The sequence below is a fragment of the Panthera uncia genome (assembly GCF_023721935.1).
Source record: "Panthera uncia isolate 11264 chromosome B2 unlocalized genomic scaffold, Puncia_PCG_1.0 HiC_scaffold_24, whole genome shotgun sequence".
NCBI classification, from domain to species: Eukaryota; Metazoa; Chordata; class Mammalia; order Carnivora; family Felidae; genus Panthera; species Panthera uncia.
Window position 1 is genome coordinate 98407133 of NW_026057580.1, and position 26382 is coordinate 98433514.

A 26382-nucleotide genomic window follows, 5' to 3' on the forward strand; every position below is an offset into this window, starting at 1 on the left:
AATGAAGGGCTCGCTTAGAATGTTACGGTTGCTTAAATTTTCGTCCACCGGTTGTGGATAGGAAACCCAGGCATGACTCAGTGAGCCAAGAATTAGTGTGAAAATTCCTGAGCAACAGATTCTAAATTATTTTATCCTCTGGGTGGCCTTGGAATTAAAAAAGTTTTTTTTTCTCTTAATATTATGAAAGAAGTTAGTTATATGTAAAGAATCTTATTATGTCCGTCATTAACAGCATTTCGGAAATGGGATTTGCTCTGCTCACTGACGTTGTGGATCTTCATGGAGAGTGCCACTGCCAGCCTCACAGCCTCATGCGGGGCCTGGCACTTAAAGCATGCTTGTGCCAGTGTCTCATGATACTCCGTGCAGATTATTCCATTGCTTTCCTGTGATGCATGAAGGTTTGCCTGGAAGTGTTTGCTGTGTGACAGTCATGGGGGGATAGAAATCATCTTGCCCCACACACTATAAATGGGTTAGTGAACTGCATCCATGGTGCTCCTCCCAGCCTCCAGTATGGGTAACAAATTCGCGTCGGTGGCATTCCTGCATAAATTATGTCCATTCCTCTTTTGGTTTGGTCATTCACTCACTTAATTTTATATCTGCTGGTGCCAAGTTCCATATAGACCACTGGGAAACAAAGACAGATAAGGCAAGATCCCTGCTTACGGGTCCTTGAACACAGCGATTCAGCATGGTGTGGTAAGAGGTATAATAATGTCACATACTAGGTGCTGTGGGGCCACAGGTGAGGATGAATCAACTCCTGGAGTCTTTGCTCTTCCTTGGAGGGTCAGGGAATGTTTTCCAGAGGAGGAACTAGTGAGGTGGCAGAGGAGAGTGTGGAAGAGAAAGATTTCAGGCCAAGAGAAAGTATGTGTAATGGCAAAGGCATGTCGGGTGAATCATGGGGTGAGATGCCATTTCCATATTTATAATGCACCTCCTCTCTCACTGCCCATGGCCCCGTCGCTGGCCGGCTTGCAGCTCTGGGTACAGCCTCTTTACAGGCTCCTTCCTCTGCCAGGAATACCTGCGCCCTGGCTCTTGGTTAGCTCCTTCTGCTCTTTCTGGGATTGGGCTTTGAATTGAATTGCATCTCTTCTAAGATGCCTGTCCTGACTACCCGTCTGAAGTAGATTTCATCCTGTTATCTCCTACCACCTGGTCCCAATGCCAATTGCTTTATTTACTTTGTTGTTGATAGGTCCCCTGGGCTGTGATCTCTGCAAAGGAGAGGACTACGATTTTCTTGTTCACCACTGTGTCTGTAATGCCTTGTATAGCGCCTGGCCTGTACAGATGCTAGATCCCTGCAAATGAATGAATGAATGAATGAATGAAAAGATGTCACTTAAAAAACAAAGCACTCTTAATATACTTGCTATTCCAGTTTATTCCTTGAATTTGAAGTAATTCTTAAGGAGGCATTTAGGATCTTAGTTAAGAAGTTTATTCAAGGCCTTTAAAAGGTAAAAGAAAGTAGTTATTTTGGAGCTTGGAGGGGGACTTGAAAAATCTAAGCATTCTTTAAGTTGAATATTTAGGGATGAGAGGAATTCTCAGATTTCTTAAGTTATAAATAAAAGAGAAATTAAAGAAAATTGAATGAAGAGTACATTAAATGGACTCATTATGGTAATTTTATAAAATTATTTATTACACTCTATTTTTATTTGTACTTCTCAGTTCTCAGACATCTCACAATTTTGATGATTTATTCTTGTCTGTGCTCTGAGACTTTATTTTTGTAATTAATACCATTATTTAAGCCCTTTATCTCCTATAAATCAGTGATGTTTTCACACTGATAATGTTCTTTTTATTTAACACAGTATCCATGCAACAGATAATCTCCATCTATGGGCTCAATTTCATGCCGTTTTCCTCTACTCCTTTTATCATTTTTTATAATTCATAAAGTGGTTTCGTCTCTACTACATCATATCCACACTCCTAGTTTTCTTTTTCTTTAAAAAATTGTTTTAAATGTTTTATTTATTTTTGAGAGAGACAGTGTCTCTGAGTTGTCAGCACAGAACCTGAGCTGGGGCTTGAACTCATGAGCCATAAGATCATGACCTGAGCCGAAGTTCGACGCTTAACCAACTGAGCCACCCAGGCGCCTCCACACTCCTATTTTTCTTACACACATCCCATTTGGCACATTTTCCGAAACCTATTACCCGCGGATTATTTTTATCTTGTTGAAAAGATTACACAACAAAATTTATTTTGTGTATTTTATAGTAATAGCAAGTGGAAATGCTCTGTGAAATGGCATGTTGAAAGAGAGGAATATCTAAAGGCAGCATTGCTCTCCTCCCGATGAGAATCCCCCGTGTGTAGGTCTGTCAATGCGGGGGGTTGGCCGACAGGCCTTCTAAGGCTTCAGCGGGGAGATGGATGGTTGGCATCTCCTGACCTGTTCAGTAGTGATATCTCTTGCTTTGGGCTCCTGATTCCGACCTTTTGTTCTATTTTTGAGGAAATGGGAAAAACATACTTGTATGCTAAGATTTTGGTTATCGTGATTTATAAAAACGAGTTTTTGTATACCTGCTTGTTGGTTTCATTCCTTCGTTTGGTAAACATATATTGCCCACCTACTATGTATACCAGGTACTGTACTAGTCACTAGGCACGAAAAAAATGTTTTCGTATGACCAGTGTTTAAATTAATTTGGAGTAAACTGGGGAGAGGACTATGTGAAAGAAGTTGTGTGTCAGCAGAGACATATTTTGTGGTCTATGTGGTAATTTTTTTTTTTACAAAATTGCTAGTGGTGAGAAAATGATGATGATTTTGCACTTGTGACATCATTGCTAATGTTGGGTTTCTGTGTTTGGGCTCTTTGTGCTGCAGAAGCAAATGGCATTTTGAGAGTCTTAATTTCACCGGAACGCTGCACCTGTTGCTGGCTATTCTTGCATATGAAATCCAGAACTTAGAGTCACTTGCTTTCATTTCCTTTTCCTCCCCCCTCTTTCTGGTGTGTGTGTGGGGGGGTCAGGTTAGTAGCTCCTGTAAAGAGTCTCCAACCTTCTTCCTTCAGGGTGTGATTTTAATGCCCTTGAGAGCAGAAGTATTGGGTCCTTTTTTCCTTCTGTTGATGGAAGACTCACATGTGAGCGGCTGCAAGATTCTGAGGCTAGTGTTTGTGCCAGAGTTTGGGACTAGGGTGGGGAAGCACAGGCTTTCGGCAGCTGCAGCTGCTACCTGATACTTGGAACCTGACTGCTGTTGAGGAACATCCATTTCCTCTTGGTTTCATATGATTTTTGGCTATGACTCTGAGGAAGAGAAGAGGTATTATATAGTGTCATTTACTTTCATAAAACTAACTTGGAAGTCTCAGGGCTCCATGTTGGTTCAGGCCCTGCCCTTGGATGTCAGCGAGCTGCTTTAGAAGGTTTGCGATTGATGGAAGGAAAAGGGTTGGGAGCTGGTTCAGAGGCTAAGAAAGTTCAAAGCAGATTGGTGTTTCACTTGGTGTCCTGGAATTCAGTTACTTTATCTTTCAAAGGAGAGTTGAGATATTGATACAGCTGAACTTGTAGGAATTTTGCAGGCATTAATGAAAATAAATGTGAAGAAACTTTGAAGTTCAGAGGTCCCTAAAGCTGGTGAGTTTTATTGAGCAGGTTGTGTACCTGTGTACCAGTGGGGACATCGGGGCCTCCTGCACTCTACTGAATTGGTAACCTCCAGGAAGATATTTTAGTCCAGCATTTCCAATTTACTATATTAAATTTTTTTTAATGTTTATTCTTGAGAGAGAGAGAGAGACAGAACACGGGTGGGGGAGAGAGAGCGGGAGACACAGAATCCGAAGCAGTCTCCAGGCTCGAGCTGTCAGCAGAACCTGATGCAGGGCTCGAACTCAGGGGCTGTGAGAACATGACGTGAGCTGAAGTTGGATGCTTAACTGACTGAGCTACCCAGGCACGCCTAACATATTTTTTTAAAGTTTATTTATTTTGAGAGAGAGCTCGTGTGCATGCAGCTGAGAGGGGAGGGGCAGAGAGAGAGGGAGAGAGAGAATCCCAAGCAGGCTCCACACTGTCAGTACAGAGCCTGACGTGCGGCTTGATCCCACCAACCCTGAGATCATAACCTGAGCTGAGATCAAGAGTCAGAAGTTCAACCAACTGAGCCACCCAGGCAACCCGAACATTTCCAATTTAACACCAAGTTTGTTATATGTGCTTTATTTATACTTTTGTAGATAGACAGATGTACTCATGGACATTCCCCAAGAGGAATCATTTTTTGGAAAGTGGAGCTTTGTGTGGAATGGTACATAAATGATCCCAGCCTGCAAAGTTGGGCATGGCCTGTTCACCACCAGGGACTGCCCTGGAATAAGAGGGCCTGACTTTGTTTTTGCCTTATTTCTGAATCACTATTTTCTCTTTTGTACCTTCTGGAATTGTTTCCAAGTTTCACCCTCCTATCTCCCTCCCTGTTCTTTGTGACTTCTTAGAGTACTTTAACAATAGGCTGCTTGTGCATTTCTTGCCCTCTGTAGCATTCACTCCCACCTTGTTTGCTCAGCCTCTGCCCTCTCCTTTCCCTTTTTACAGGCTCCAGCCTGTCTCGGCGCTTCAGCCCGATCCCCGCAGTGATAGCAGGTGCCACAGCACTCCCTTCCTTGGCACTTGGTGCTGCCTGGGAACTGGTTCTCAGGGCACTGCATGGAGCAGAGTAGGTGCTCAGTAAACCAGTCAGTTAGCTGACTGGCCTTGGGCCCTGGGACCTTGTCGTTCAGTCCCATGGCTCATACATTTTTGAGTGATAACCAGTACTTGCTTTTACTGTTCCTCATCTGGCTACCTCTTGGAAACTATAATCTCAGAAATCCTGGAGCTGATTGAAAATACTCTGGGTCAGTTCCTTGGCATTGGTTCTGCCTAGTTATTACCTAGACCCTTCCTTCACGTTCTCCCCACTCTTTGCCCTAAGTTGTCAGAAGTAGATGATTACGCCTCATCTACAAGTTGAGAGGTATGACCCATGGGAGTTTGGGTGGGTGTGCCCATAATTAGGCCTATCTTTGTGTGGCGTCAGCTGCAGGCAGAATATACAGATGACTCACACATGTTAATACCCATGTCTTCTGAGTGGCCAACATCCTCAGATTTGCATAAGAGCTCCAAACAGAAGACACTGGATTGAGATCATCACTGCAAGTGACCGAGGGGCAAAGTGTTACGAGCCGCACATCTGGATGCATAGGCTAGTGTGTGCTATGCATGTGACTCAGGCCACTTTTTCCACTAAATGTTTTTACCGCTAACAATAAAGAATACTCCCCATGCTTCTCTTCATCACACCTTCTCACGAAGCATGATGGTTCTAGAACCATCTAGACACTAGAGAGGTTTTCCTCCAAATGGCAGCAGGTGTACTTCAAGAAAAGTCACTTGCTGACCTTTGCTCCACAGCCCAGCACGTTGGCAGTTCTCTTGCTTCTACTTTATATTTCTGTCCTTCTCACCTGGCCACAACTCTCTAGTCCCCTGGGAAGTCCCCTTCTGCAGTTTTGGGGTGTGCTCCAGAGCTGCAGTTTTTCATTTCACCCCTGTCCTGCCATAGACCTTGCCACCTCCTTTCTGCATCAGGTGGGCCTGCCACATGCACTGTGCTCTCTGATGTGAGAGCTGACCTGGGTTCCTCTCACTGTCCTGGTTCACTGTTAACTTTGTTCTTGTGTGGTTTTTTTTTTTTTTTTTTTTGAGTTTTATTTATTTAAGTAATCTCTACACCCAACGTGGGGCTTGAACTCATGACCTCAAGCTCAAGAGTCGCATGCTCTTCTGGCTGAGCCAGCCAGGCGCCCTCACTGTTAACATCTGCCCTGATGTCTTCTACATCAGCTCGTCTCACTTCTTTCAGTAAATGTTCTTTTATTAAGTCCTTGCCACATGCCAGTCACTGTGCTATAGGGGATGGAAAAACAAAGCTAAATGAGAAATGGCAGCATTTCTTTTTCACCCGATGTATAAAAACAGGACATGCAAAAAATTCGGAAAAGTCACTTCCATTTTCTTCCTCCCCCCCCCCCATTCTTCCTTTTTTAAATATTTTGAAGTTCCTCTTTCCTTTCAAAGCATTTGTGTTGTTTCCTTCTTCTTATTAAATAACTGTTCCTGGTCCCTGGAGAACCCTGGCAATGACCTTCCTTTCTTCTGCTAGAGTGGATTGTTTGCTGCTGGAGTCGCCATCCCAGTGATCCCTGCCTTAAGCAGCCAGTACTCCAGGGTTCCTTCCGCTGTCCTGGCAGCCTGGAGCCTGGCTTCTACGAAGCCTTGGCATCACTTGGCAGCCATGGAGTGTTGGCCTGTTCTAACACAGATTGCTGCCGGCTACTGGAGGCCTCACCTCAGTTGATTCCAGGCAGTCGCCATTTTGGTTGGGAGTAACACACCTGGTGAGAAACCTTGCTACACGTGTATACACACACACATACACACACACACACACACACACACACACACACTATTGTGAGAGGAGTGCCATCCTGGAGGGAATCCCTCCTCTGTCTGGGTGTAGGGAGTGGATGTGTGCACCTACCCCCTGTCCCTACAACACTCATTTTAAGGGATTTGGTGGTACTTGTTCTTTACCTCTTAATCTCACTACTTCTATGCAGCATTCCTGAGATAATTGTAAGAAAGTTTGTCATTTAATTCTGAAATACAACTTCTAGGAATTTTTCTTTTAATTCATCATTCCAAGTAGGTATCTTTGACTGTTTGCACACTAGACAATGAAACTAATAATACTTAAAATAGGATTTCTTTCGTCCTTTCCTGGCATCATCTTAAAGTCTGCATCTGAGATCAGCCTCTGCGTGATTGGGGATAAATTCTAAAGTCTTTGATGGTGGGGATTTTGGTTTAACTCACTCTAATGTAATTTCGTTGATTATAATGTCATTCTATTCCATTAATATTCTAATATGGAAACAAAGGCATGATTTCAGATTTTATTTATATCTTTCTGCTTTGGAAAAACAATCTCATGAGAAATCAGCCCATTAAATACCATCCTTGATGTTACTTTTTTGGTTTTGCTTGTTTTTAGAAAAGTTTTTCTGGCTCTTTCTCTTTGTAATTGTTTTAACCATACCAACAGTAGTGTCGTATTTTTAGATGTATTATTTAAAATCATGTGAAAAATCCTTTTCATGTCAAGATGTGGGATTTTGTTAGTAATATTTAATGTGATCAAGAGCTAAGGTAGAATTTCCTAGCTAGAGAAAAAATGAGTTAAAATATCCAGATATGCTCTTTGATTATCGGAGACGTTGTATTCTAAACAATAATTACTCTGATGAAAATATGAAAGGGCTTGAGTGAGATTGTGAGAATCTTAAGGGACAGAGACTATACCTTTTTTGTAATGCTGTGTAGATGATCAGCACGGTTGGGAGTTGGCTCTGATGGTGGAGACCTTTGTTAACCTCATGAAGATGAGTAGACTTCAAACTCCCCCTGTTTTTGGCATGGGAAATCTTTAAGGATTATGAGGTTAGGGAGTTGTAGGTATTTGAGAAAGGTCACTGCGGGGAATTTGTGGGAATGTGAATTGGAGTGAAGAGAGCCTAGAGGCAGAGGTGACATAACAGGTGGCTCTACCAGGTGAGTGAAGGAGGATGTAGTTGAGGTGGGTGGGAGACGAATGAAGCCACTGGATTTCATAGGTAGTTCCACAGCCCCTCCTCTGCAGTTGTAGTAGTTCAAAAGAACTCTGAAAACTCAAAGGTACCTTCTTTGTAATTCATTTGACAGTAAATCTGAGCTTGATCTTGAACTCATTTGGTGGTGAAATCTCACTTGAACTGCTAATAAGATGCTTTTAAAAGCTTTACCTATCCCACCTACCATTCAAGATACACACACATTTGTTGCAGAACTATTAATGTGTTTGATTAAGGGGAAATTGCCCTGAATCTTGCTGGCTTTTTGTTTGTTTGTTTGTTTTTGTTGTTGTTTTATTTTGTTTTAATGTAATATATGTCCTATGTGCTCTATTAACTTTGCTCAAATGGGAAAAGTTCTGATTCGGCAAAACATCTGGTTCAAGGTTTTTGGACAAGGGATTGTGAAGGTCATTTTGACTTGTGTTTATACGGTAAGGTTGATAAGACTGACAGCTGAAATATGAGGAGAATTGTGGAGGAAAAGAACATTCCTAGCCTGGAAGACTCTGTGGTTAATGATGACACCTCCTCATTAGCATGAAAAGAAACAGAACTTTGGAGGGATCAGAAATGTTCATTAGATAGTGCATGATTTATTGAAAAGGACACATCCTGGATTTTTGAAGTGTTGCTTGCGTGCAGGATCTTGGATTGAACCATGAATCAGAAAAAGAGGACAAGTGGGGACATTTGGATATGTTCTGTAGGGTAGTTATAAAGTGTAGTATTGCATCCATGCTAATTATCTGGTTTTGACAGTGATAGTCTGGTTATGTAATATGGTGACAACGTTTGGGGAAGCTAAGTGAGGGGAGTAAGAGAACTCTGTGTGACTCTTTTTATACCTTTTTTGGTAAATCTAAATTTATTTCAAATTTTAAAATATGAAAAAAAGTTACTTGTCATACCAGGAAATGGCACCATCCATGCTGCTGTTAAGTAGAAAATATCTATTAGCTAGAGTGTGGTTTTCTTGCAGATTTAAAGTCCAAGACAGCAAGTCCAGTAAAATTTCAAAGTCAGGTCTCTTCCCTCCCCAATTATTTTTAAAACTGACCTTGTTTTTAGCCTAAGAAGATTAACTTAGCATTAAAAAATGGTTATTTATTTATTTTGAGAGAGGGAGAGAGAGGGGGGGAGAGAGAGAGAGAGAGCCAACGCGCAGGGGAGGGGCAGAGAGAGAGAGGAGGAAGAGAATCCCAAGCAGGCTTTGCACCATTAGTGCAGAGACCGACGTGGGGCTCGAACCCACGAAACCATGAGATCTTGACCTGAGCCTAAACCAAGAGTCGGACACTTAACCGATTGAGACACCCAGGCAGCCTTAACCTAGCATTTCTTTGATCTGAGAAAAATGTTTGATTCTGGCCTAAGTACATGTAGAAGAGTTACGAAATGAAGCCAGTAGTGTCTAGAGAGTTCCCCGGAAGTGCCGTAACTCCAGTGTTCCCTTGCATTTGGCCTTCCTGGTATTGGGTGGAGGGTGTGGTTTGTTTCTAGCTTTTGTCTGCAGCTCTGCAGGGTTAGATGTAGGTTCATTAGTTACCGAACCTATAATGGTTAGGACCGACCATTATAATGAGATGTTCAAAGCCAAGAGGGTTTGCAGATAACAGAAAGGGTGAAAAAAAAACGTGTGCCTTTGACAGCCAGGGTGGGCTCACCTGGGCCTGACCGTTTTGAAGTGGCTGGGTGAGCCTCCACTGCCTGTGCTTCACTCTCTGGCTTCGACACCAGCCCCCGTGGTTTCAGCTCATACGTTCTGTGTTTCTCTCTCCAGTCCAATCCTTTCTTTCCCTTTTGGTGAGAGTAGACCTAGGCTGGCAGCCAGTTGCTGCTGAGCTATAATAGACCTAGTGGTATGTACAAAATTTGATTACTGCTGTCAACACCAGATTGAATAAGAAAGTGCATACCCTAGACAGATACTTGCGGCATAAATGGTCTATTGATTTCACAAGAACTAGAAATGAGGTCACCGTGTAATCTAGCAGAAGGGGTCTGTGGATGGAGTGGGTTCTGACATTACAGAACAGTTTTAAAAAGTGCCCTCCCATTAGATCTTTTTAGAAGAACTTTCAGATAACTTTGATAAGCTGATTGCTGCTTCTGATTTTCCTCACCATCAAGTATTTACTGAAACTCTGATAAAGGCTTTTCACTTGTGTTTGATCAATGGTTTGCTTTTCCTTGCATAGAATATACTTTAGAAATTGTATTGGTTGATATACACCATATTTGCTCCTGAGCTTTGATGACATTTCCACTTAGCTTAATATGAATGTTTTAGAAATTTCCCACAATGGAAAGTTCTATTTGACATAGGAAAGTTCAGAGGTCAGTTTCATAGTTAGCTGTATGCCAAGAAATAACTAAAACAATGGATTACATAGTGCAGCCTTGGGACATGGAAAATTTCTTGGAAGAGGGATGAATCATATTATTAATACATGTTGCCAGGCTTGAGGCCTTATATTGGAAAATAAAGAAAAAAGTTGTTATTTTTTAAAGCTTATGGCATTTTTGTATTTTCTTTGTCATGTTTTATGTAGGTTTTATTCTGTTTCTTTTTCTTTCTTTTAGGGATTAAGAAGATGAAAATCCTAAAATAGGATGTTTTAGTAAAGAGATAATTAACATCGTTGTAATATGAATTTGTTCAAATACCATAGTCTGAAGAAAACTATAATTTCTCTGAGTTAGATAGCATTAGATTAGATAATCCCTTTGAATTAGAATAATTACTGCCCTCCCCATATCACATTTCTTTTTTACTCGAAGTTTAGTTGACACACAGTATTACATTAGTTTCAGGTGTACAACATAGTGATTCCACAATTGTGTACTTTGCACGGTACTCACTATGGTAAGTAGTTACCATCAGCAACCATACAAAGTTATTACACTATTACATATTCCCTGTGCTGCACTTTTCATTCCTGTGACTTGTTTATTTTATATAAACCAGAATTTGTACCTCTTAATCCCCTTCACCTATTTTGCCCATCACCCCACCCCCTACCATCTGGCAATCACAAGTTTGTTCTCTGTATTTATGAATCTGTTCCAGTTTGTTGTGTGTTTTAGACTCCACATATAAATGAAATCATATGGGATTTATCTTTCTCTGTCTGATTTATTTCATTTAGCATAATGCCCTCTAGGTACGTCTCTATTGTTGTGAATGGCAAGATTTCATTCTTTTTTATGACAAATATTTTATACACACACACACACACACACACGTATATTACTTCTTTATCCCTTCATTTATCAAGAGCCCCTTAGATTGCATCCATATTTGGCTATTGTAAATAATGTGATAAACGTGGGGGCGCACATATCTTTTCAGCCAATATCACATTTTTAGGAGGGGAGGGGGAAATATTGCTAGTGTGTATTTCTTGACTTCTCCCTCTTGGCTACCTTCAGAATTTGGGGCAGTCTCAATCTTAAATCACATCTGGTCTAAAATCTCTTCCTGTAAATAATTATGGCTATTCAAAAGGCTGCTTTAGTTGAATCTCTTTGTATTCAAGAAGAAGACACATACAGAAAGACAGAAGGAGAGAAATGATTTGTAAATGATGGAAATATCATATTTACATTGAGAATTTCATCTCCTTTTAAGTTTTCTTCTGCAGCCCTTTAGTAGAGAAAGAAGAGCCAACCACTTTAGTAGCCTCTTATTGGAGATCTAATTCGAAAGTAGTAGTTATTTAGCTGGCATGAACCTGTATAGCTCTACCAGTTAAATTTTTTTGGAATGTTTTCGTACCTTTTGGAAAATAGCCACTGATCCAGCTAGACACCTTTAAGATCTTGTTTCGTCTCTGTAGCCACTATCCATTTTGACTAAGTGGTCCCCATGCCTTACTGGTTGTTCTGTATTTTGAGTACTGAGCCCTGTCTACAAGAACGGAGACATTTTTGGGCTACTGATAAAGTTAGGCTTTGCTGACCACCTGGGAAATGCATATTAAATCACAGGGAGATATGTTCATATGCACTAGGACAGCTGTAATTAAAAAGACAGATGATAATACATGTTGGTGGACATGTGGATAAATTGGAAACTTCATACCCTGGTAATGGGAACGTAAATGGTGCAGCCACTTTGGAAAACTGTCCGGCACTCTTCCAAAGGTTAGCCACAGAGTTACTATATAACCCAGCAGTCATATAGAGAGGTGAAAACGTATGTCAGCGTGAAAACTTGTTCCTGAATCATCATAGCAATATTGTTCATATCAGCCAAAGATTAAAATAACTCAGATGTCCATCAGCTGATGAGTGAATAAATAGAATGTGGGGTATTTATGCAATGGAATATTATTCAGTCATTATTCAGAAGTGAAGTACTGAGTTTGAAAACATTATACGAAGTCAAAGAAGCTTGTCACAAAGGACCACATGTTCCAAGGTTTTCTTCATATGAAATGCCTGGGAAGGGCAAACCTGTAGAGACCTGAAAGTAGGTATTCATGGTTGCCTAAGGCTGGTGGGTAGGGCAGAAAACGGAGAGAGAGTGCTTTTTGGGGTGATGAAAGTGTCCTGAAATTGATTGTGGTTATGGATGCATAATTCTGTGAATATACTAATAATCCTTGAATTCTACACTTTAAATGGGTTCATTACATACTGTGTGAATTACATGTCAATAAACCTCTTACAGAAAAGAATTGGGCTTGACTGTGTGACATAATCTGTACCACTGTGCTTTTTGCTGTCTCCTCACAACAATTTGAGGAAATCGGTGGGGCCACTACTCCCATTTTACAGATTTGAAGATTGTGTTAGAGAGTATTTTGCCAGAGTCATGCCTGTAATCTAGGAAACACACAGAGATTGGGCAAGTCCTGCCAAGTTTCTCTTTATCATATTTCAGTCAGTAGCAGGAAAAGAGATGGCTTTTAATTTAAATCCGTGTGTATCCTGATAAGGGTACATATTCTATGAGATATGAAAATCTTGCTTTTAAGTATAAAGTTTCTGTTGCAAAGCAGGAGAGACAAAAAGAATAGGAAAAAAAAACAGAGTGAGGTACCATGGGTAATGCTTTTCCTTGCTTGTCGTATGTGTGTGGATAACATGTGCACGGCAAGAGAGCACATACACAAGATAGAATAGGCCGGAAAGTATGAGTCGAAAGTTTTACTTCTTATTTTATAATTCTGTGTGGGTAAGCTTCTTTTTTTTTTTTTTTTCTGTCATAGTAATGTGTAAGGAATTAAGAAGATATCCTTTTGAATTTCATTTCTCCAAGGTATATATGTCTATTAAAGTAAAATAACAAGTCCCATTTATTCTTTGAAGTATGGTTAATATGTAACCAAACTCTTCAGCCCAGTTGTACACCAGGGCAAATACCTCTATTTATATACATAGTGGGTAGGGAGGTGGGTGGAGATGTCCCTTACCAGCCAACACTGTCAAAACAGGAAGCAAAGTTATAATCTTTTTGTAGTACGTTAGAACCATCCAAAGACTCCAAGTTGTGACAATTAAAAAAACCCCAAAAAGCAAAACACAACAACAAAAACAATAATAAAAAACGACCTAAGGAGTTTTCACTTACTGCTAAATGTAACTTCCTGTCTGGTATTTAGAGGAGGCTGGGTTAGGTTTAGTCAGATCCTCTCATGGGAAAAATAAAAGCCACCCCAAAACAGGACATCCCAGTGTGCAGTTCGCAGGCTGCTTTTGTTGTCCACTTCCTCTGCATCTTTTTCCTCGTCATTTAAGCAACTGTAGGTGATGAGCGGCCCGGTGGCCACCACGTTTCGGTGGAAAAAGTGCAGACTTGACTTGCCAGAAGCTCACCAGGCCTGCAAGCAGGTAGCAGGTAAGTCTTGCATGACTCCCAGCCTGTGAGGTTTTGAAAAGGGGACGGCAGCGAAGACAAGGGTCTCTTAGTCACTTGTTAGGTATCAGAGCTGCTGAAGACGGGGCCTGGCTGGTGATGGGAGCACCCTGGTTTGTGCTTCCTGATGCCATATCTGTCTAGATTCCAAATAGTGGAGACCAACCCTGTCTGCTTCATCCTTCTCTTCAGAATGTGACAATTTGCCATTTATTGGCCTCTTTGGAAAAAGCACTCAAGGGTATGGACCTTGAGTCCATACCCCAATGTGTTGTGACAAATGTGCATCAGTTTGCCTCTTTGTGTTTTCAAAGTAGCTTATTATGTGTTGACTCTTTACTGTCATAGAAAGTTTCCTCTGTACTGTTGAATAGTGACAGAGCTCATCCCATGGTGTTTTGATTTACTGTACTGGGTAAAAAGATACTTTAGCTTTTTTTAAAGTTTATTTATTTTGAGAGAGAGAGAGAGGGCAAGCATGAGTGTGTGAATGGGGGAGAGGCAGAGAGAGAGAATCCCAAGTAGAGCCTGATGCGGGCCTTGAACCCATGAACTGTGGGATCGTGACCTGAGCTGAAATCAGGAGTCAGAGGCTTAACTGACTGAGCCACCCAGGTGTTCCAGTACTTTACTTTTTAAAACATATAGTTCAGAACTGATAAGGGCATGAATAGGACATGTGTACTTTGTGGGGACCGTAAATGAAGGGGTTTTTGTTTCAGTACAGTGTCTCGAAGAAATGCAGATGTATAACTTCACTATGGATGTGATCATGCACGTTTCTCACTGGGGTTTACTTCCAGGGTGATCTAGTTCTCCTGATCAGGCCAGATGTTTGTGTCTTGTTCAATGTATATATTTATGTGCTGGTCACGTGAGCTTTCTGAGTAAACAAAGACAACAACAACAAAAAAACACAACCCAAGGGACGGTTGTCGTTTGACCTCATGTATCATGCTTGAGTGTTGTCGCTGTGGGAAAGAAAACTTTTAGGTTGGTTAGAATTTTTACTATATGTGTTTCTTTCCTTTGGAGTTACTCCTTACCTCTTTTTTTTTTTTTTTTATCCTAACTCCATATGAATGAGGTGGTAAATGGTTGTAGGCATGTTCTCTGTGGAGCACATCTAAACTAAAATGATTGGTGCAGCCCATATTTTCTTTGTCAATTTGGTTTCTTGGCCAAGTGTAATAGGAGATCCGTGGGCTATAATTCATTTCTTTGGCTATTGCCTTTCTCTCTTATTTAAATAAACATATGCTCTCAACAGAAAATTAAAATACTGTTCAGGGACCAGAATTAAAATACCACGTATAGGAAAGCATTGCAGCATTGTGGCCTTTCAAAGATCTTTTGGACTTTGATTTATTCCTCTTTCTCTGGCATTAATAGTCTCTGTGATCTGCTTGTGTGCATGTTACTGTCTTGCTACAAAGGGTCTCAAGTAAGTATGGTGGTGAAATCAAAAGACACAAGAGAGGGGGTGCCTGGGTGGCTCAGTCGGTTGAGCGCCGACTTCGGCTCAGGTCACGATCTCGCGGTCCGTGAGTTCAAGCCCCGCATCGGGCCCCTGTGCTGACAGCTCAGAGCCCAGAGCCTGTTTCGGATTCTGTGTCTCCCTCTCTTTGACCCTCCCCCATTCATGCTCTGTCTCTCTCTGTCTCAAAAATAAATAAAAAAAACGTTAAAAAAAAAAAAAGACACAAGAGAAATACAAACATGTCTTTAAATAGTAAGGACACTTTAAAATGAGTAGACTGCAACTTTAAATATGAATTCTGGCCCATTTACATAGCATTCTCCCCTGCCCTCTGACCAGTCCAAAGGCTTTAGGAAAATAGAAATCATTTAAAAAAATATTTCAGGGCATGTTCTTTTAATACAAATAGAAAACCAATGTACATATGATTTTGAATTCCACGAAGGCCTAGACTCTCTTCTCATTGGCTTTTGGTGAACTGAGTATTTCCTTACATCTGCTGGGTAGATCTCTAGTGATCTTGTTAGAAATAAAAAAATAAATTTTTTAATGGATGTTATATTTCATTGCAACACATGGCCTTTTCTGGCTTTCAGAACAGTCTCCATAATTAAACTTTGGGATGAATCTTTTGTTTATGGACCTTGAGTCAGGTGGAGTAAATGAAACCATAAGCGTTTTGCATTAAACTTTTGACAGTATGGAGTTGATATGCCAGTGACCGTTGCCGAATCTAAAGGGAATAATGGAAAACAAGGTATAAAATGGAGTGAATTTTAGATACATATTTGCTCAAAGTTAACCATTCAGTGTTAGTTTTGAAATTGCCGCCCTTTGCTCTGTGGAGAGCTTCAATGTATTTGCCTCCCTGCCACCACTGAGCCACAACAGGGAGAAACTGAGTAAGTTGAAATCTGAATCTGTATCATCTATCTATCTATCTATCTATCTATCTATCTATCATCTATCTACTTATCTGTCATCTATCTTTCTTTGATATCGAATCTTTTTATTTTAAAATATTAACCCTAGGGGGCGCCTGGGTGGCTCAGTCGGTTAAGCGTCCGACTTCAGCTCAGGTCATGATCTCACGGTCCGTGAGTTCGAGCCCCGCGTCGGGCTCTGTGCTGACAGCTCGGAGCCTGGAGCCTGCTTTGGATTCTGTGTCTCCCTCTCTCTCTGCCCCTCCCCTGCTCATGCTCTGCCTCTCTCTGTCTCAAAAATAAATAAAAACATTAAAAAAAATTTTTTTTTTAAAAACCATTAAAATATTAACCCTAGGAGTGCCTGGGTGGCTCAGTTGGTTGAGTGACCAACTCTTGGTTCCGGACCAGGTCGTGATCTCATGGTTCGTGGGTTCAAACCCCACATCGGGCTAAGCACTGGCAGCACAGAGCCTGCTTGGGATTCTCTCTCTCTCCCTCTCTCTCTGCTCCCCCCCCCCATAAATAAACTTAAAAAAATATATTAACCCTATACTTTTGTGAAATAATTCCTTTTCTTAATCTTGATGCCTGTGTACAAATGATGACAAGTTAAGAATAACCTAATTGAGGGAGACCAAAGTTAAAAAAGTCTTGAAAATGGGGCACCTGGGTGGCTAAGTTGGTTAAGTGTCTGGCTTTTGATCTCAGCTCAGGTCGTGATCTCATGGTTGGGAGATTGAGCCCCGAGTCGGGCCAGCTCTGTGCTGAGTGTGGAGCCTGCTTGGGATTTTCTCTCTCTCCTTCTCTGCCCCTCCCCCATTCACGCTCACTTGCTCTCTCTCTCTTTCTCTCCCCCCCCCCCCCAATAAATAAATAAACTTAAAAAAAGTCTTGAAAATGTGAAATAAAAAAATTTTGGTGCCATTCTAGGATTTGTAGGCATCCATTAATGCACAGATGATTTATGTCTAGAAATTGCCCTGCTCAGGAAGCCACTGCTGGGAGGCAGCTTTTCTGGCCATCCTTCCTGCTTGCTTGTTGGCTGACAGGACTCTATGTCAGCTGTTTCCTTTCTAGATGGGTTGGTGAAGATATCCTTAACCCTGGCTCCACGGTAGAGTCGTCAAAGTGTTGAAGCCCCACCACCAGAGATTCTGATTTAAGCAGACTGACGCCTTGACTTTGTAGCTTTTCAAAAAGTCTCTGAGTGATGCTGCTGTAGATTCAAGGTGGAGAGGCACAGGGGACTGTTACTTGTTCCCAGCTAGACCAAAAGCTCTGTGAAGAGGACGAGGACCTTGTCACCATTGTACCCAGCACCTAACTGTGTGCCTGGCGTTCAGGGAAGGCTCAATATCTGCTTGTGGAATGAATGAATCAATTCCTCTGAGCAACAGGAAGGCTGGAAGAGGGTTGGATCTCTTCGTTTCCGGTCAGTGCTGATGTAGGAGAGTATGTTATATTAGACTGTGTCTCCCCTGAATACCAGCTGTCATCTGGAAGAAGCTCCTGGAAGAGATCCTAGGGGAACAGATACATTGAGCAGCCCTCTCGGAAGAGACAAGCCTGCCAGCTGGCAGTGTCTTCATGAAGCAAGGCAGGTTGAGAACTTTGGAATAAGAATTTTATCAGGGGCTGGGGTGTAGGTGTATGTGAATGCGGAGGTGGGGCTGGTTGGGGACACTACCAGGAGGTTCTCTGAAAGGAACTGTGTGAGGGTTGGTTTGAAAGGAAGGAGTGTGTTTATCTTTGCCAGATATCATGGACTTCCTGACCTACCAGTTGACTGTATCAGAATAAAGGCACAGACTTCAGAGTCGCCAGAGTGCAGTGAGGTTTGTCTGGGAAGATTTCTCAGGGCTTGTGAATTTTTAGCTGATCTTAACATGTATAAAGAAAATTCACTGGTGGTTAGGAGGGCCAGGTGGAATATAATTTGCAGAGGTGAGTGAGAAAATTGTTAAATTTGGAGAAGAAGGGTAGACAGAACGACTTGTTTGAAACAAAAGAATTTGGGGAGAAAATGAGATGTGTGAGTTAACATGGTACTGAACAGTTGTTTGAGGGGTAGACTTGGCTCTTACTTATGATTGACTGTAAAAGTCACTGAACTTCTGAGGTGGGTCTCCCAACCAGTGGGATTTCCCAGGGGCTGTTTCAAAGCACTTGTAAACTATGGTAACATTCAAGGTAAATAAAGAGTATGTTCTGTAAACCTTATAAAAATCTGATAACGGTAGCTTTGCCTGCTACCTAGAGTCTAGGAATAGGAAATCAAATGTTATGTTCATTATGGTACTTAAAATATATTTAAGGGGTGCCTGAGTGGCTTAGTCGGTTGAATGTCCGACTCGGTTTCTGCTCAGGTCATGATCTCATGGTTATGAGATTGGACCCTGCATCGAGCATGGAGTCTGTTTGGGATTCTCTCTTCCTCTCTCTCTGCCTCTCCCCCACTTGTGTGCATGCTCTCTCTCTCTCAAAAATAAATATTAAAAAATTATATATATCCTTACGTGTATATATATATTTAAGTTCAACCTGTACACTCTGTTATCCTTTTAGTTGTGTTTTCCCTTGGCATTACTTGAAAGGTATGCTCATGACATGGGTCCTGGATCCATTTCGTGTTACAGTTGGGTTCTTTGACCCTTCCTTAGAGGGCACCAGGTGCTTCCTCTTCTAACCATTTGCAAAGTCAGGATTTGATTGGAGGACCATTGAAAGGACTGCTGGGAGTGAGGAATGGTAGGAGCGTTCGATAGGATCTGGGCACAGCGACTCGCTTGATCCTGCCCCAATATTTTGACCTTGATTTGAACAGTTCGGTGAGCAGGCAACTCAAGTAGTTTTTTTCCCACTGAACTAGAACTTTCATTGTTCTACAGAGGAAGATGAGTCATAGCCTAGTTCTACCATTGTGTCAAAGTGAAATTTTATTCTAGGACTAAGGGAACACAGGTCAAACTTTCTGTCTAAACCAGAGAATTGAATCTTGGGTTGTGAACTGGGCAAAAATAAGTGTGGTTCCCTGTGAGGGTGGCTGGTAAGTTAGAGAGATATTTTCTTGTAAGAAATTTTTGGTTCCATACCTCATTTTTAATAATATATTTAAGTATCTTTTAAAAAATACCTTAAGTAATCAGCTTCCTTCTTAAAAAAATCCAGTGCTGAATAAACATTATACAGAGTAGAAAATTATTCCCTCTCCCCTCTGTTTATGTCTGTTAACCATTGTTAATAGTTTTGTTTGGCCATACCTTTTTCTGTGAATACACAAATGGGCAGCTTTGTATCCAGGTTTTCACAAGCATGACTTTTCTTTTTGAACCAAAGTCAGAACCATACTGTGATGGTAGTATCCCATTTAAAAAATTTATTGGAAATAATGACCTGTGTACATAGATCTTAGTTCATTTGTGTAATTGCTGGGGGGCAGGTAAGTGTTTTCTGTGAAGTTGCTATCCACGAAGTGTAGAGAAATAAAAAGTAGTATATAAATGTTTGGACTTTTCTTTCCTTTTCTTTTCTTTTGTGAAATTGAACTTCTGCATATGTTTAATGGCCCTTTGGAAAAATTCTTCAATAAATTGCCTTTTCATACATTGGGCCCTCCCCCTTTTTCTGTTGTCTGGATCTCTGACTTCAAACTCTTCCTGATTCGGAGGGAAATTCCTACAAAATTGCAGATTTTAAGTGACTTATGTGAATTTCTTTTGCATTTAAAGACGGTTAACTTGGGGCGCCTGGGTGGCGCAGTCGGTTGAGCGTCCGACTTCAGCCAGGTCACGATCTCACGGTCCGTGAGTTCGAGCCCCGCGTCGGGCTCTGGGCTGATGGCTCGGAGCCTGGAGCCTGTTTCCGATTCTGTGTCTCCCTCTCTCTCTGTCCCTCCCCCGTTCATGCTCTGTCTCTCTCTGTCCCAAAAAATAAAATAAACGTTGAAAAAAAAAAAAAATTAAAAAAAAAAAAAAAGACGGTTAACTTCCAACTTAAAAGACACAAGTGATTTCTGGATTTCTGGGATAGAGTTTCGAGTCTTTGGATTTGGATTCTGTATTTTCTCTTTATCTTTTGACTGGTGTGGCCGCTGTCATCATTCCGGACTCTGCTGAGGCTGGTGATTATTTAGGTGCCCTCACTATTTTATTACATTTTTCTATACCCATGAATTACTCTCATAGGGATGGTAGGGCCCAGAGGTATTCACAGAATGCCCTTTTTCCATGTAAGTTGTGGAGCATGATACACTTAATGGGGACACACTGTGTAGCTAGACTCACAGTTGAGTCCTAGTCACCCTGCATCGGATCTCAGTTTCCTTGCTTGCAAAATGGTAATAAAGGGACTGTTGTGAGTCTTTAAAGGTGTACATATGCAAACTCTCTTGCACATTCTTTGGCAAATTGCAGGAAGGATTATAGTAAATGGTGGCTGTATTTGTTAGTAGAGCCTTTCAAGTTAATCTGGGAAAAAATGAATACCGCTTAGATGTTAGATAAAGATAAGATATTAGTTTAAATTAGGCCCCATGTGCATCATTGTACTGAAAATCGACCAGTTCGTCCTCATCCTTCGATCTAGATCTGTTAGTAATTTTTCACGTCAAAGCATCAAGGCTGTAATTCTATGCTGGACTCTAACCGCAGACCCAGTACATGGCAAGAAAACAGAGCTGTACATGACAGCAAATGGCCTGCAGTTGCTTGGAGAATATCTTTGTGGCACGGTGCCCGAAATGTTTTGCTGGTTTCAAAGTTCACTTTCATTTATTCAGAAAGGTTTTTATTGTTTGCAAGCAAGCAAGACAAGCAAAGGAAAAGGGCACACAGGTTCCCATATGGTTCTGTGCTGTACGACCTATTTGCCTTTTGGTGCCTTATATAAAAAGCTTTATTTAGTCTGCAGAGAGGACTATTTCTCCAAATAGAGGAGAACCGTCATAATGGTCTGGAAACCTGATAGATTTCAGTTTAATGCCACTGATCCAGATACTGCCAGAGGCTGGAATGCACAGAGGTTGTGAGATAGGCATCTCGCACAAATTCTTCCAGGTCACATGCATATCATCAATGGAGATACCTTATCAAATAGCAATCCTCTTGGTCCTCTGAGATTCAGCTCCTCCTGTCACAGCAGCACTGACCCTTTTCTCCTGGCCCAGCCAGCCCCTAGCTAAAACCTGCCGCCAGAGCAAGTCTCCTGGCTTTGACCCGACCTGTTTTCTTGTTCTACTCTTGGATCCTGTGCCTTTAGCTTCTGATTTAGCCTACTCCTTTTCTGGTGTTAGTAGCTCCTGGATTGTGTTTGACAGAAGAAATTTATTTTCCCAACAGATTCACTTTCTCTTTAGATAACTCCAACCTACTCATGCAATCTGGTATCTGGCAATACTCTGAGAACTGTTAGTTGTTAATAAAAATTTAATGGGTAACTCTGAATAAGTAGTGTTACAGCAGGAAAAGGAAAAGCATAGTGTGTGTGCGTGCGTGTGCATGCGTGTGTGTGTGTGTGTGTGTGTGTGTGTGTGTGTGTGGCAGTTACTTATGGGACATTTGGAAATAGAAGAGAAAGACATCATGAAAAGAAAATACTTATTATATTTTATGTCTGCTGATACAAATTCTTTAAGACAATTATTCCATTCTGTCTTTGCTCATATGCAAAGTTGGGGTGACTGGGTGGCTCAGTCTGTTGGACTTCCGACTCTTGAATTTTCGGCTCAGGACATGATCTTGCGTTTCGTGGGTTCAAGCCCCACATTGGGTTCTGTGTTGACAGCATGGAGTCTGCTTGGGATTCTTTCTCCCTTTCTGTCTGCCCCTCCCCCGCTTGCTTGAGTGTGCATTCTCTGTCTCAAGATAAATAAATAAACATTTTAAAAAATCATGTTTGACTTCATAGTGATGGATTCTAAGCTGGGAGGTTATGGATATTTTGCAAGTAGGCTGCGAAAATAGTTCTCAAGTTCCATTGGATCCTTCTTACCTATCCACCTCCTTCCTACCTAATTTCTTCTGCGGTTACAAGGAGACTCTTATGTTTTATGATGAGAAGTTATTTTGTGGCTCAACAAACTGTGTAGTATTACAAAACAAAAGTCTTTGAGATTGTATTCTGTGTATTCACTGAATTTGTTGCTGGACCTCATGCTGCAAAATTTCTCCGAGTAATAAAACCTAAATAAAAATAAATGGCGTTGAAGGCGTACCTACCTCTTGATACTGAAATAAAGAATTGGCATTTACGTCCCATAACTTGGAAGTCTCTAGCAAGTAATACGTGCCTGGAGTTTTATGATGAACAATTCTTATCCTACCGGGTTTGTATTAAGAAGAAAGTAAGCATCGATTTCTCTATAATTTTCTAAAATTTCTCATCTATTCACATTTCTTAAATCAAGTGGTACATAGTGCTTACTTTTCTGTTAACCTCAAGTAAGCCACACATCTAAGAATTAGAAGGGAGAAAAAAAGCAGCCCCCAAATAAAAGATTCAGAGAACATTTATTCAGATCTGCTGTTTTCTGGGTCCTGCTAAGGTCCTGTTGTTTTAAATCTGTTTTTAAACTTAATGATTCTCCTCACTGGTAGGCCAGGACCTCTGCAGATACCATGCAGACTGTAGAGAGGTGACAGTGGCCATTTGTTCCTTGGAGTGTGCAGTCAGGGAGATCTGTGAAGCACATTAGGCCCTCTGTTAGTGACTGTTTTCTTAATTCACGTTTAGGTATTCAGTTTCTAGATACAAATCAGAAGGGTAGTGGGCTCGAGTGCTGCTAAATATTAACACGTTGGCAATAATGAGATGTGCTGATTATACATACAGGAGACAAAATAAAAGTACAGAGCAGTGCAAAGTAGCCTCAAAGCTTAACAACTTGGGTAAAAATGGTGCTAGATTTTGCAACCCCAAATGGTGAAAAACCATTAACACATGAGAAAGCTTTTCCCGTGAAATGGCTGCACAACTGAGGGGAGGCAGTATATGGCTTTCTGGGCTAGAAACCCTGGGCTCTAGAATCCTGTTTGCATATTTTGTCAGACCCCAATGAGCACAAAGCCCCTTTCTCCAGCTCTGGAGTGGCCTGCTGGTTAGGCTCACGGGCACTGCTGGTTTGCAGCTGCTGGGGGTTGGTACTTTGTGGCCAGCGTTCAGTGACTTTCAGAAGCACTGTAAATGTTCTCGGTACTGTGTGGTAGGCAGGCTGCGTCCTCAAGACTTATTCTACTCTTAAATGATCAACAGTGCACTTCTTTTCCAGGAATTCCTTTCTGACCTTCACGTATGGGTTGGATGCCCCTCTCCTCTGCTCCTACACCTTCCCTCCTGGGCTCAAATTCAGTGATTCCTAGATGTGGTCCTCTGTCACAACATTTATGACAGATTTCATAGGTCAGTGTTTTTGAAAGTGTGGCCTGGCCTCTCTCTTACAGGATGTGACCTTGAAACCTGTGTTTTAATAATCTCTCCAAGTGGTCACTGTGCATGCTTGAGAACCTCAGCTTTAGAGATGACCTTGAAGACGGGCTCTCTGCTTCTTTGTGTTTGAATCCTCAGACCTAGCCTAGCTCCTGGCACATTTTTGTGGCTCAGATATTTTTTGTTATTGTTGTTGTTCAGTGAATGAGATAGAATTCCATTGAGAAATGTATGGAAAGCAGGTGCGCATGTGGAATCCAGCAGCACAGTCAAAGCCACGCCAGTGATTCTCAACCGTTTTTCTTGATCGTTTTGTAAATCCACAGAAACGTGAAACTGAAAATGTACTGTGGATGTACCAGAATTAGCTTTTCTTTTCTTGCCCAAGAAAATATCCTATATGTGATTGTTTTATTTTTACCTTGTTTGAAATAAGCTTTTATTTCAGGCTGGTTTTACATTGATAGTAATGTGAATGCAAAGGTATGGGAAGTCCCTGTACATCCCTCACCCAGTTTCTTCTTTCCTCCCTGATTGACATCTTATGTTACTATGTTACATTCACTGTGTCACAATTAATGGACCAATATGGATCCATTATTATTAGTAGTAGTAATATCATTTTTTAAAGTAGGCTTCATGCCTAGCACACAGCCCACCATGGGCTTGAAGTCACAATCCTGAGATCAAGACCTGAGCTGAGATCAAGAATAGGATGCTTAGGGGCACCTGGGTGGCTCAGTCGGTTAAGCGTCCGACTTCAGCTCAGGTCATGATCTCGCGGTTCGTGGGTTCGAGTCCCACGTCAGGCTCTGTGCCGACAGCTCAGAGCCTGGAGCCTGCTTCAGATTCTGTGTCTCCCTCTCTCTCTGCCTCTCCCCTGCTCATGCTCTGTCAAAAATAAATAAACATTAAAAAAAAATTTAAAAAAAAGAATGCTTAACTGAGTGAGACATCCAGACACCCCATAGTAATATCATTAATTAAAGGCCTCCATAAGAGTTATTATTAAAAGTTTGTAGATTAGGAGGTAAAATAATGTTTATTACACGTACCAAGTCTTTCTTGCTTGAGGTTCTGCGTTTGAATTCTTACCTGCCGTCACAGTTGCAAGTATGTTCATAAAGCAAGAGGGGGCCGATTCCTGTGATAGATTCTGAAGCAGGTGTTTTCAGGTGTCATTGGTCTTCCAGGATCTAGAAGAGGGGAAAGTTATTTTGAAAGGCTACATTTGGTTCAGGTATCTGAAAGTACTCCATATTAATAAAAATATTTGTTGACCCCTCAGGTTTTGTTAGATAGGATATTTGTTTTATCTATTTATAGTGTATTCAGACAGAGTTACTATTCAGAATATTTGATGAATGGTAGGATGGGCCCGAACCGATCAGATAGATGTCCAGATAATCAGAATGGTTGATGGCTGGTAAATAGGTCTCTCAGTCCTACTACTATCTAAAATGCCCTAAAAATGTCTCTTGTCATCGCCAAATGTCTCGCAAGATCACTCCGGGTCAGAAGCCCCTGATAGAAAGCATTTAGAGCAGCCTGTCCTGCTCCTGTAAGTGCTACAGAAATATGTGCTGTTATTATTATTGTTGGTGTCTTCCTTCATTTCACTTATTTATTTCTGATATATTTAAAAACATGCAGGTAAGAAAGACACATCAGGATTTTTTTCTCTAGTGAAATCACCACTTGTCTTAAAAATAAGGCTGTATTTCGGGGCGCCTGGGTGGCTCAGTCGGTTGAGCTTCCGACTTCAGCTCAGGTCACGATCTCACGGTTCGTGAGTTCGAGCCCCGCATCAGGCTCTGGGCTGATGGCTCAGAGCCTGGAGCCTGCTTCCAATTCTGTCTCCCTCTCTCTCTGCCCGTCCCCCATTCATGCTCTGTCTCTCTCTGTCTCAAAAATAAATAAACATTAAAAAAAAATTAAAAAAAAAATAAAGCTGTATTTTTGATGATAAGATGTACTCACGGTTTGTCAGAGACACGTATGTATGGCAGGAGGAAATGCGGGTTCTTCCACAGAAGATGTCTTCGGCTTTCCTCACCTGCTGTCTTCCTTCCTGACATCTCAGCACCCTGAAATGGGAGACTGGTAGGACAGTCCCCAGGTGTGGAATCGGAGACCAGCAGCACTCCTCTGAGTTTCCTCCCACCATCCTGCAGCCTACTTTGAGCTGTTAACAGTTCAGCCAGGAGAGGAGCCTTTTACTTTGGCTTATGCCAAATTCCCCTCATTTCCTCATGATGATATGTTATTAGTATCGTGATCCCTGTTATTTGTTAAGTTAATCTGCACTTCAGGGATCTCAGTAGATCACAGAGTTTCATTTTCAGTGACTTCATTTCGTAATGTATGCTCTGGGTAGGTGAGACTAGACTAGAGACATTGAAGCCCAACAATTTAATATCTACAAATAATATTTTATATTTAACCTTCCTATCCATTTCTCTTCAGCATTCTGGAAACAGATGCTTAAGTTGTTTAAACAGACAGTCCCCTGTGGCTTATCCAAGGTATCCATTTTCCTATTGACAGGATATAGACTTATTTTTTTAATCCCCAAATCCATGAGAACTGAATATCCAGTGGGACATGAAGGTCAACGCAAATCCTCCCCCCCCCCCCCCCCAATTTAGAATCATGGATCGTGAGGCTTCCTGTGGAAACTCTTACAACCTTATTTTTTTCTGCTTTGAATCTGCTCAGCAGTTCCGGCAAACATTTATTCATCAATATCCATTGATTATTATAAAAATAATTAAAAAAATATCTAACTATGAGATAAAAGATAATTGTAGTAATTAAAAATTCTTTAAGATATGACATCCTGTTGGCTAAATCATTGTTAGGTCTACTCAGACAATTACTTGTCTTCAGAGGGTAGGTTTCACATGTATCAGCTATAATCAGTCCATTGCTGTAGGAAGTGGAGAGAGGGTAGAGCCTGTCTTTCCTTCACTCCTC

At 41.3% G+C, this 26382-nt stretch overlaps 1 protein-coding gene across 4 annotated transcripts in view; it reads left to right on the plus strand.

Moving 5' to 3' along the window:
- UTRN (utrophin) overlaps positions 1–26382 on the plus strand; it is a 408075-nt gene that overhangs the window by 6810 nt on the left and 374883 nt on the right. For 2 of the 4 annotated variants that reach the window (XM_049653026.1, XM_049653028.1), the window contains exon 1: positions 11–13560. The exons of 1 other annotated variant lie outside the window; for it this stretch is intronic. In XM_049653026.1, coding sequence (XP_049508983.1) covers positions 13473–13560 — 88 coding nt within the window. In that variant the 5' untranslated portion in view covers positions 11–13472. Of the gene's footprint in view, positions 1–10; positions 13561–26382 lie in introns of those variants that run through there. One more of the 4 variants, XM_049653029.1, reaches the window with a different exon arrangement.